Here is a 12,111-nt window from a genome sequence, read left to right as displayed (position 1 = left end):
TCTCTGTTTAATTTCTGTTTCCATGATATGTCTATTGATGAGAGTGGGGTGTTGAAATCTCCTACTATTATTGTGTAAGGTGCAATGTGTCCTTTGAGCTTTAGTAAGGTTTCTTCTATGTATGTAGGTGCCCTTGTATTTGGAGCATAGTTTCGAGAGTTCATTTTGGTGTATTTTTCCCTTGATGAATATGCAGTTTCCTTCCTTATCTTTTTTGATGACTTTTGGTTGAAAATCAAGTTTATTGTATAATATAATGACTACTCCAGCTTGCTTCTTCAGACCATTTCCTTAGAAAGATGTTTTCCAGCCTTTAACTCTGAGGTAGTGTCTGTCTTGTCTCTGAGGTATGTTTCCTGTAGGCAGAAAAGTTTGGGTCCTCATTGCATATCCAGTTTGTTAATCTGTGTCTTTTTATTGGGGATTTGAATCCATTGACATTGAGAGATATTAAGGAATAGTGATTGTTGCTTCCTGTTATATTCGTGTTTGGATGTGAAATTATGTTTGTGTGCTTTTCTTCTCATTGTTTTGTTGCTTTTTCTAGGTTGTACCTTTTCTCCTTGTGTTGGGCTTTACCTTTTCTTATCCTTTGTAGTGCTGGATTGTAGAAAGATATCGCGTAAATTTGGTTTTGTCATGGAATATCTTGGTTTCTCCATCTATATTAATTGAGAGTTTTGCTGGATATAGTAACCTGAGCTGGCATTTGTGTTCTCTTAGGATCTGTATGACATCTGTCCAGGATCTTCTGGCTTTCATAGTCTCTGGTGAGATGTCTGGTGTAATTCTGATAGGTCTGCCTTTATATGTTACTTGACCTTTTTCCCTTACTGCTTTTAATATTCTTTCTTTGTTTTGTGCATTTGCTGTTTTGACTATAATGTGATGGTACGAATTTGTTTTCTGGCCCAGTCTATTTGGAGTTCTGTAGGCTTCTTGTACATTTATGGACATCTCTTTCTTTAAGATAGGGATGTTTCCTTCTATTTTTTTTTTTGAAGATATTTACTGGTCCTTTGGGCTGGGAGTCTTCATTCTCTTCTATACCTATTACCCTTAAGTTTGATCTTCTCATTGTGTCCTGGATTTCCTTTAAGTTTTGGGCCAGTATCTTTTTCTGTTTTATATTATCTTTGACAATTGTGTCGATGATTTCTATGGAATCTTCTGCTCCTAAGATTCTCTCTTTTATCTCTTCTATTCTGTTGGTGATTCTTGTATCTATGGCTCCTTGTCTCTTCCTTTGGTTTTATATATCCAGGGTTGTGTTGTCTCCCTTTGTGCTTTCTTTATTGCTTCTGTTTCCATTTCTAATTCCTTCACCTGTTTGATTGTGTTTTTGTGTAATTCTTTCAGGGATTTTTGTGTTTACTCTGTAAAAGCAACTCCTTGTTTATCTGTGTTTTCCTGCCTTTCTCTAAGGAAATTCTTTATGTCTTTCTTGAAGTCCTCCATCATCATGGTTAAATGTGATTTTAAATTTAGATCTTGCTTTTCTGGTGTGTATGGATATTCAGTGTTTGCTTTGATGAGAGAATGGGGCTCCTATGATGCCATGTAATCTTGCTTTCTGTTGCTTGGGTTCCTGTGCTTGCCTCTTGCCATCAGGTTGTCTGTGGTGTTACCTTGTTCTGCCATTTCTGACAGTGGTTAAACCATCCAAAAGGCTGTGTGTCAGGAGTGCTGTAGACCTGATTTCCTGTTTTCTTTCAACCAGTTATGGGAACAGAGTGATCTGCTTTTAGGTGTGTAGTCGTTCCTGTCTACTGGTCTTCAGCTGTGCCTGTGGGCGTGTGTTTTGAGTCCACTAGGCAGGTTACTTGGAGCTGAAAAGTTGGTCTTACCTCTGGTCTCGGGCCTGAAGTTGCTCCTCGGACCTGGGTTTCAGCTCTCTGTGAGGGCAGCAACCAGAAGGTCCTGCCCCACCTTCTCTTGGCACCCTGTGCACAGGCGGCCCAGATGGTGCTAGGCGTTTTTCTCTAGAGTCAGAAATGTGGGCAGAGTGTAGTCTCTTCTGGCTTCCCAGGTGTGTCTGCCCCTCTGAAGGTTTAGCTCTCCCTCCCACGGGATTTGGGTGCAGGGAGCTTTTGACCGGGTCCCTTCAGATCAGGGTGGTGTCTGGACTGCAGCGGACCTGCTGCTTGAGTACCCCTATCTTTCTATTCCCAGAGGCCGTATACAGTTTCTTCTTGGGTCAGGGATGTGGGCAGGGGTGGGCAGTATTGGTGGTCTCTCCTGCTCTGAAGTCTCAGGAGTGCTCACCTCTCCGGGTGGTGAGCTCTCTCTCCCAAGGGGTTTGGGACCAGGCCTTCATTTTTGAGCCCTGACTTTTAAGTGAGAAAGGACTGTAAAAGGTTTTTAAAAAATAATTTATGGGGTTGGGGATTTAGCTCAGTGGTAGAGCGCTTGCCTAGGAAGCGCAAGGCCCTGGGTTCGATCCCCAGCTCCGAAAAAAAGAACCAAAAAAAAATAATAATTTATTACATTTTAATTTTATAGGCTTAACATTGTTGTTGCCTTTGCCATGGATTTTATGTCTTCTTGTGATTCATTTTTTCCTGTCTGCTTTTTGTTTGGGACTGGGTCTTGCTACGTAGAACCTGATAGCCTTGAACTTAAGAGTCCACCAATTCATTGTTCTTACTGCTAGGGACTAGAGTTTTATAGAGATATTTCTCCTTCCAGTAGTTTCTATTTAGCTTCTGCTTTTTCCTTCAGTGAAAAAAATATTTTTCCACACATGCTTATTTTTATTTATGTTGCATGGATTCCGTGTTACACTTTAAGCTTGCTCAAATTAATTGTATGTCTACTCTTCCAACCCTAAGCATATTGCTAGTACAAATGTTGCTATGAAAAATTTCTTCTAATACTCCTTTTTTCTTTTGGAGTTCTGACAGGAAATACAGATAGCAATGATAGTCAAAGGAAATAGAATATTGAAATAATAGACTAAGTACTTACTAACTTGAAGTCTCTGTCATAGTCCAAGGGAATGAACTCAATTTAAACTAATAAGACAAAGGGAAGTTGTCAAAACAGCAACAATAAAGAATAAAACAAAAAAAAATAAGAAAAAAGCAGCTTTAAACTCTATGCTACCTATAATTTAATTTACTATACTTTAATGGATATTGATGGAAAACACAAGTCCCAAAGGATTATATCTCTGTCTGACCAAGATCATAGTCTAAATGCCTGGTCCACCCATTCCTCATTGCCTCAAGTCCTATGTGGTCACACAAAGCTACTTTATAGTGCCTGTTTACTCAGTAACAGCATCATACCTAAGGAGACCCAGGCTTCAGAACTTGCCAGATTTTACAATGGCTATTAACTACCTACATCTCATATCAACTCATCAGAGATAGATTTCTCTTCTCTTCAGATAATGTGCATAGCACTTGCTGTGCATTAATTCTATTGTGTGATTTCCCTTCTATTCTAGAATATAATGAATTCATTTATATTTTTATGTGTTTTACTATGAAACTTCTGTATCCGGTATTGTTAATCATAATGATTATTATTTTTCCTTTTCTGTGACCAAAATATCTGAAGAACTCTGAAAAGATTCTTTATTGTTATGGTTTCACAGTTCATGTAAGTTCAGGAGTTATAACATAGCAGTTTTGGTCTCAATGGTGAGGTTTTATGGTAAAAATAAGAAGCTCGCATAGGGGTGTGCCAAAAAGCAGAGAGCTAGAAAGGAACATTTGACTGGAATATAAATTCTAAAGCTTGTCTCTAGTAGTCTACTTCTTCCTTCTAGGCACTTCCTTCTAAACATTCAGTAGTCTGTCAAAATAGCACCATCAGCTGGTTAATAAAATTTCACAGCATAACATTGTGAGAGACATTTGAGATTCAAAGTACAATGCCATGTGGCGTGTGTGCGTGTGTGTGTGTATATATGTATGTGTATGTGTGTGTGTTATGTGTGTTTGTATGTGTGTGTTGTGTGTATGTTTCTTTGTGTCTCTGTGTGTGTGACTTTCATTTCTATGTACTTCACATATTTCTATTTCCTTTTCTCTAATATGTCCTTTCAGTTGCACAATAAGTAAATATTTACAGTCTGCATATAGGTTATTGATAAGAAAAATGAGAAGGAAGAATGTTTTGTTAATATCTGAATTTTGTTAATTACGATCAGAAATAACTCTTTTTGTATTTATTTCAGTGTCATTCTTGTGGAATCCACAACACTTATGTATTTGCCAGCACAAGTAACTAGACCTTCAAAGGCCTCTGGGATGCCTGAGTAAGTAGTTTTGATTTTATACTCATACATAGAGAAGGGAAAGTTATAAGAAATTAGTATCCATGGAAACTTGGTACAGAGAGACCTGGACAATAGCTTTTATTTATGAAGTGTCATTTACATTATATGTATTCTTTTTCCATTTTATTTTCAGTATTTCTATGTTCATGTCTAAGAAATTTTCACTTGATTTACTAAAGTGAGTATTTATTGTTCATCATGACTTTGTTCTACCAAAAAAGCTACAGATGATTTTTGGCTGTGGGCTTGCTGAAAAATGCCTTTTTAATGGTTAGGTATGTTGTTATTTAATCCCTAATCTTTTCAAGACTATTTTCATAAAGTGTTGTTAGATTTTGTCAAAGGCCTTTTGTGCGTTTATGGGAGGACCATCTGTTTTACTTTTTCTTTCATTTTTTTTATATAGTCAACTACATTGATTGATCTTCTTATCTCTAACCGTCCTTGCAACTCTGACATGTAACTATTAGTCATTGTGGATAAACTTTTTGATGTGCTTTTAGATTCTGTTTGAAAGTATTTCGTTGAATATTTTTATATTATGTTCATTCTTTATATTACATTATATATATATATATATATATATATATTCTTTACATTTAAATTATGTTCATTCTTTATTGAATCTTTGTAACTTGAATATCAGGGTGAATGTGGCTTCATAAACTGAATTTGTCAGTGTTCCTTCTGTTGTATTTTTGAAATAATTTAAGGAGTGTTCACATTAGCTGTTCTTTGACAGTTTGGTAGAATTCTGGCCCTGAGCTAGTTAGCTAGCTAGCTACCTTGCTTGCTTGCTTGCTTGATTGAGTGAGTGAGTGATTAGTTGATTGATTGATTGATTTCACAGGGTGGGGGCGCAGAGGCATTTATTTTATTAACTAAATTGTTTAGTTTAAATACTGATCTCAGCTTCCCTTTCCTCCTCTCCTCCCAGTCCCTCTATCTCACCCCCACCCTCCTGAATCCGTGCTTCTTCCCTTTCTCATCAGAAAAGTTTAGGCCTTCCCATGTATATCAGCCACCATTGGCATATCAAGTTGCAGTAATGCTAGGCACTGAAAGACCCCCAGACTTGGGGAGACTCTCGCTCCAGTCACGGGTTGAGGTACCCCAAGGAAACACGAGAAGCCGGTCTTGATGTAATCAACAAGAGGCAGTTTTATTTACGAGATCTCGGGCTGACACGTATCTCACACAGGAGATTGAGTCAAGCCCCGAGCCTCTCTAGGCAGGAGCTTACATAGGGAAAACCAGGGGTTTCGTGTGAATACACATAATTGGCTAATAGAAAGGGTGCACAGTTACTTTTGGCACGGAGTTACATCAACAAAGCATACGTGTAATCTAGCATCTCAGCAATGTGGGCAGGGCAACTCATCTCACTGCAGCAGGGGGATGACCCATCCTCAGGGAGTGAAGGAAGGGGAGGGGGTGGCTCCAGATGGCCAGTGTCCTTGGGAGTTGATAGTCGGGCCAGTGAGCCCTATCTCAAATTCTCTCAGGCATGTCTGGACTTTGTTCATGACTAACTTTTAGAAATTTTAACCCTTCAGCACATCTTCATCTACTGAGTGAGGCTAGACTAGGCAGTGCAATTAGGAGAAAGTGGTCCAAAGGCAGAAAACATACTCTGAGACAGCCCCTGTTCCCACTCTAGAAGTCTCACATGAAGATCCAGGTACACAAGAGTTATATATGTATAGAGTGCCTTGGTCCTTTCCATGCACGTTCGCTGGTTAGTAATTCAGTCTGTATGAGCCACTATATGCCCAGCTTAGTTGACTATAGTTTTCTTGTGCTGGCCTTGACCTCTCTGGCTCTTTTAATCTTTCGTCCCACTCGTCTACAAGATACCCCAAGTTCTGCTTAGAATTTGGCTGTAGGTCTCTGTATCTGTTTCATCAGTTGTTGAGTGAAGCCTCTCTGATTACAGTTATCCTCGTGCCTATCTGCACGTATAGGAGAGCCTCATTAACAATGTCAGGGGTGGGCTCTCTTTCATGGCATGGGTCTGAAGCTGTGTCAGTCACTCATTGACTCTTGCTTCAAATTCTGCTCCATCTTTTACCCCTGCATACCTTGTAGATAGGACAAATTGTAGGTATAAGTTTTGGTGACTGGGTTAGTGTCCCAATGCTTCCACTGGAAATCTTAATCTGCTTTAAAAAAGGCCAATTCAGGTTCTATATTCCCCCATTGCTAGGAATATTAGGTACATTCACTCTCATAGACTCCCAAGAGCTTCCATTGTCATAGGTTTCTTCCTCATCTTAGTGTTACACACCTCCTGTCCAGTTGTCCCTCCTAGTAATCTCTCTCTCTGTCTGTGCCCAAACTCATTTCTCCTATTTTCATCCCCATCCCTTCCCCATTAAGCCCCCCTCATACAGTCTCCTCCTCCATCCATCTCCAATGTCTAATCTATTTCTTTTTCTCAGTGTGTTCAAGCTTTCCCTGAATGGGCCCTCCTTCTTATTTAGCTCCTTTGGGACTGGGGATTGTAACATCATAATCCTGTACTTTATGACTAATAGCCACTTGTAAGTGAGTACATACCTAGCTTGTTTTTCTGGGTCTAGGTTAGCTCACTCAGGATTATCTTTCTTAGTTCTGTCTATTTGCCTGCAAATTTTATGATGTCATTTTTTAATGACTAACACTCCATTGTGTAGATGTTGAATATTTTGTTTATCCATTCTTGACTTGAGGGACATCTAGGTTGTTTCCAGTTTCTGGCTATTATGAATAAAGCAGCTATTAACATAATTGAACAAGTATACTTGTGATATGGTGGAACTTCGTTTGTATTTATGCCCAGGGGAGAATGTAGCTGGGTTTTGGGGTAGATCTATTCCAAATTTTCTGCATTCTGGAGTTGTACAAGTTTGCATTCCCACCAGCAATGGAGGCATGTTACCATTGTTTCACATCTTTGCCAGCATGATCTATTCCTTGAGTGTTTGATCTTAGCCATTCTGGTAGGTATAAAATGGAATCACAGAAATGTTTTGATTTGTATTTCCTTGGTTACTATGGATATTGAATATTTCTATAAGTGTTTCTTGGACATTAGAGGTATTTTTATGAAATATTCTCTTAAGATCTATATGCCATTTTTAAATTGGGTTATTTGTTTTGTCAGTGTCTAGTTTCTTAAGTTCTTTATGTATTTTGGATATTAGCTCTCTGTTAGATGTGGAGTTAGTGAAAGTCTGCTCCCATTTTGTAGTCTGCCATTTTGTCCTACTGTCAGTGTCCTTTGTCTAACACAACCTATTTAGTTTCATGAGATTACATTTATTAACTCTTAATTTGGGTGCCTGAGCTGTTGATGTTCTGTTAAGGAAGTAGTCTACTGTACCAGTATGTTAAGGCTATTCACTTTTTTCTCATATCAGATTTAGTCTATACTGTTTTATATTGATGGCTTTGATCCTGTGGACTTGAGTTTGTGCAGGGTGATAAATATGGACCTATTTGCATTCTTCTACATTCAGACATCCAGTTAGACCAACACTATTTTTTCAAGGTGGTTCCCTTTTCCCATTGTATGGTTTTGGCTTCTTTGTCAAAAATCAAATGTTCAGAGGTAGGTGAATTTACTTCTGGGTGTTTGATTTGATTCCATTCACCAACCTGTTTGTTTTAGTGCTGGTACAATAAGGCTTTTATTACTATTCCTCTGTGGTACACGTTGAAGTCAGGGATGATGATAACCTCTAGAATTTCTTTTATTTTATAAGAATGTTTTAGCAATCCTGGATGTTTTATATTTCCATATGAAGTGGAGAATTACTCTTTTTCAAGACCTATGTAAAATTGTGTTGGAATTTTGATGGGAATTGCATCGAATCTGCAGGTTGCTTTTGGTAATATGACCATTTTTACTGTTAATTCTATTTATCCATGAGCATGAGTAATCTTTCCACAGTCTGATATCATCTTCAATTTCTTTCATTAAAGATTTGAAGTTCTTGTCATGCAGATCTTTTTCTTGCTTGGTGAGAGTTACACCAAGATATTTTGTATTATTTGTGCATATTGTGAAGGGTATTTTTTTAATTTCTTTTTCAGCTTATTTATCATTTGCATATAGAAGGGCATTTTTTAGTTAAATTTGTATCTAGAAACGTTGCTGGTGTTTATCAGCTTTAGGAGTTCTCTGGTGGAGTTTTTGGGATCACTTATGTATACCATAATATCTTCCAACAGTGACATTTTCACTTCTTCCTTTCCAAATTTATCCCTTTGATCTCCTTTAGTTGTTTTATTGCTCTAGCTAAAGATCCAAGTCCTTATTAAAGTGATATGGAAGGAATGGACGCCTTGTCTTATCCTTGATTTTAGTGGAATTGCTTTAGGTTTCTCTCCATTTAATTTGATATTGGCTATAAGTGTGCTATATGTTGCTTATTGTGTTGAAGTATGTGCATTGTATCTATGATCTCTCCAACACTTTATTATGAAAGGGTATTGAACTTTGTCAAAGGCCTTTTCATTTAGTTTGTTTATGTTGACTGATTTTAGTATATTGAACAATCCCTACACCACTGTGTTAAAGCATACTTGATCATGGTAGATGATTTTTTGTCTTCTGAGATTATGTTTGAGAGTACTTTGGTGAATATTTTTGCATCTTTGTTTATAAAAGAAATTGTTCTGTAAGTTCTTTCTTTATTGAATCTTCACGTGGTTTGGATATGGCATCATATGACTATGGCCAAAAAATTTAATTTTGTTATGTTCTTTCTGTTTCATTTTGAGGATTAATTTGGAGAATATTGGTATTAACTCTTCTTTGAACATCTGGAGTATAAGGGTTTCTTGTGCAGTTGGTCTACCTTTTCTTCTGGTTAATGTGGTCTGCCCTGGAGCAGGGCATCTTACATATTTTTTAAAGGTGACATAAAAATATTCTTTAAAACATTCAAGGGAATAATTTGAAATTTTTATCTTTTTAAGTTTCTTGCTTAAATAAGAGATTCTTTGGTCACCATGAATTTTGCTTAAATGACTATAAACATTTTCACATTTCAAGTGACATTATATGCTGTGACATTTTAAATTCTGATTTCTATTTAAAGTAGAAGTATCTGAGCAGAAATATCTGCAAATCACAAAAAGATTAAGAAATGAGGAAATTATGTTTACTTAAATGATTTGAAATACAATCTAGGACTTTCTATCACAAATGAAGCATGTTTTGTTTTACATTGCTCTCTTTTTCTTTAGTTCAGCCCTCTTTTATCTTTTTTCATTGCCTAATTTAATGAAAAATTGCGATTTCTTACAGACATTGACTGTAAAGCCATTGACAATCTTTTCTGACATATGCTTCCCAAATTAAAAAAAAAATGAAATGAGCAATGTACAATAATTTATAAATATATTTTTTCTCAAGGGAACATTTGACTACAAAGTCATTGACAATATTTTAATGTATCTTTCCAAAATTACAACAATATGAAATAAGCAATGGTATGATAATTTTTAAACCCAAATTTTTCCAGAAAGAATATTTTGAAAATAAACAGACCCCTAAAGTAATGACCAAGAATCACAGCCAAAAGAAATGTATCTAGAATGTCCCTAAATGTAATTTATTACTAGGTTTCACAAATTTGTTTGCACTGTATTTAATAGTTCTTATATGTTTTTCTAAGCCTTTTCTTATTAAAAATTATTTTTTTCTAAACAATTTGTAGATGCAAATATTTAAAAAAAAGTCTACCAATAAGTATGTTATCTCCTTAATATCATAGCCTAGAGGAAAAATTCCTCCTTTTTTTAGTCACATTATAGTATTGCACTCCTCCAATATGAAAGCAATGTGATAATATGAAGCTTCTTTTTTTTTTTTTTTTTTTTATTAACTTGAGTATTTCTTATATACATTTCGAGTGTTATTCCCTTTCCCGGTTTCCGGGCAAACATCCCCCTCCCCCCTCCCCTTCCTTATGGGTGTTCCCCTCCCAACCCTCCCCCCATTGCCGCCCTCCCCCCATAGACTAGTTCACTGTGGGTTCAGTCTTAGCAGGACCCAGGGCTTCCCCTTCCACTGGTGCTCTTACTAGGATATTCATTGCTACCTATGGGGTCAGAGTCCAGGGTCAGTCCATGTATAGTCTTTAGGTAGTGGCTTAGTCCCTGGAAGCTCTGGTTGCTTGGCATTGTTGTACTTTTGGGGTCTCGAGCCCCTTCAAGCTCTTCCAGTTCTTTCTCTGATTCCTTCAATAGGGGACCTATTCTCAGTTCAGTGGTTTGCTGCTGGCATTCGCCTCTATATTTGCTGTATTCTGGCTGTGTCTCTCAGGAGCGATCTACATCCGGCTCCTGTCGGTCTGCACTTCTTTGCTTCATCCATCTTGTCTAATTGGGTGGCTGTATATGTATGGGCCACATGTGGGGCAGGCTCTGAATGGGTGTTCCTTCAGTCTCTGTTTTAATCTTTGCCTCTCCCTTCCCTGCCAAGGGTATTCTTTTTCCTCATTTAAAGAAGGAGTGAAGCATTCACATTTTGATCATCCGTCTTGAGTTTCGTTTGTTCTAGGGATCTAGGGTAATTCAAGCATTTGGGCTAATAGCCACTTATCAATGAGTGCATACCATGTATGTCTTTCTGTGATTGGGTTAGCTCACTCAGGATGATATTTTCCAGTTCCAACCATTTGCCTACGAATTTCATAAACTCGTTGTTTTTGATAGCTGAGTAATATTCCATTGTGTAGATGTACCACATTTTCTGTATCCATTCCTCTGTTGAAGGGCATCTGGGTTCTTTCCAGCTTCTGGCTATTATAAATAAGGCTGCGATGAACATAGTGGAGCACGTGTCTCTTTTATATGTTGAGGCATCTTTTGGGTATATGCCCAAGAGAGGTATAGCTGGATCCTCAGGCAGTTCAATGTCCAATTTTCTGAGGAACCTCCAGACTGATTTCCAGAATGGTTTTACCAGTCTGCAATCCCACCAACAATGGAGGAGTGTTCCTCTTTCTCCACATCCTCGCCAGCATCTGCTGTCACCTGAGTTTTTGATCTTAGCCAATCGCACTGGTGTGAGGTGAAATCTCAGGGTTGTTTTGATTTGCATTTCCCTTATGACTAAAGATGTTGAACATTTCTTTAGGTGTTTCTCAGCCATTCGGCATTCCTCAGCTGTGAATTATTTGTTTAGCTCTGAACCCCATTTTTTAATAGGGTTATTTGTTTCCCTGCGGTCTAACTTCTTGAGTTCTTTGTATATTTTGGATATAAGGCCTCTATCTGTTGTAGGATTGGTAAAGATCTTTTCCCAATCTGTTGGTTGCCGTTTTGTCCTAACCACCGTGTCGTTTGCCTTACAGAAGCTTTGCAGTTTTATGAGATCCCATTTGTCGATTCTTGATCTTAGAGCATAAGCCATTGGTGTTTTGTTCAGAAAATTTTTTCCAGTGCCCATGTGTTCCAGATGCTTCCCTAGTTTTTCTTCTATTAGTTTGAGTGTGTCTGGTTTGATGTGGAGGTCCTTGATCCACTTGGACTTAAGCTTTGTACAGGGTGATAAGGATGGATCGATCTGCATTCTTCTACATGTTGCCCTCCAGTTGAACCAGCACCATTTGCTGAAAATACTATCTTTTTTCCATTGGATGGTTTTGGCTCCTTTGTCAAAAATCAAGTGACCATAGGTGTGTGGGTTCATTTCTGGGTCTTCAATTCTATTCCATTGGTCTATCTGTCTGTCTCTGTACCAATACCATGCAGTTTTTATCACTATTGCTCTGTAATACTGCTTGAGTTCAGGGATAGTGATTCCCCCTGAAGTCCTTTTATTGTTG

At 37.8% G+C, this 12,111-nt stretch overlaps 1 protein-coding gene across 1 annotated transcript in view; it reads left to right on the top strand.

The window, feature by feature from the left end:
- Cfap47 (cilia and flagella associated protein 47) overlaps positions 1-12,111 on the top strand; it is a 344,640-nt gene that overhangs the window by 211,543 nt on the left and 120,986 nt on the right. Inside the window, exon 40 of the mRNA XM_087600976.1 lies at positions 4,187-4,267. Within this exon, the coding sequence (XP_087457102.1) occupies positions 4,187-4,267 (81 nt within the window). The remainder of the gene's footprint in view (positions 1-4,186; positions 4,268-12,111) is intronic.

The sequence above is a fragment of the Rattus norvegicus genome, chromosome X (assembly GCF_021556685.1).
Source record: "Rattus norvegicus strain SHRSP/BbbUtx chromosome X, alternate assembly SHRSP_T2T, whole genome shotgun sequence".
Classification (NCBI taxonomy): domain Eukaryota; kingdom Metazoa; phylum Chordata; class Mammalia; order Rodentia; family Muridae; genus Rattus; species Rattus norvegicus.
The sequence above is the reverse complement of the archived record's forward strand: the minus strand, read 5'-3'. Positions and strand labels throughout refer to the sequence as shown.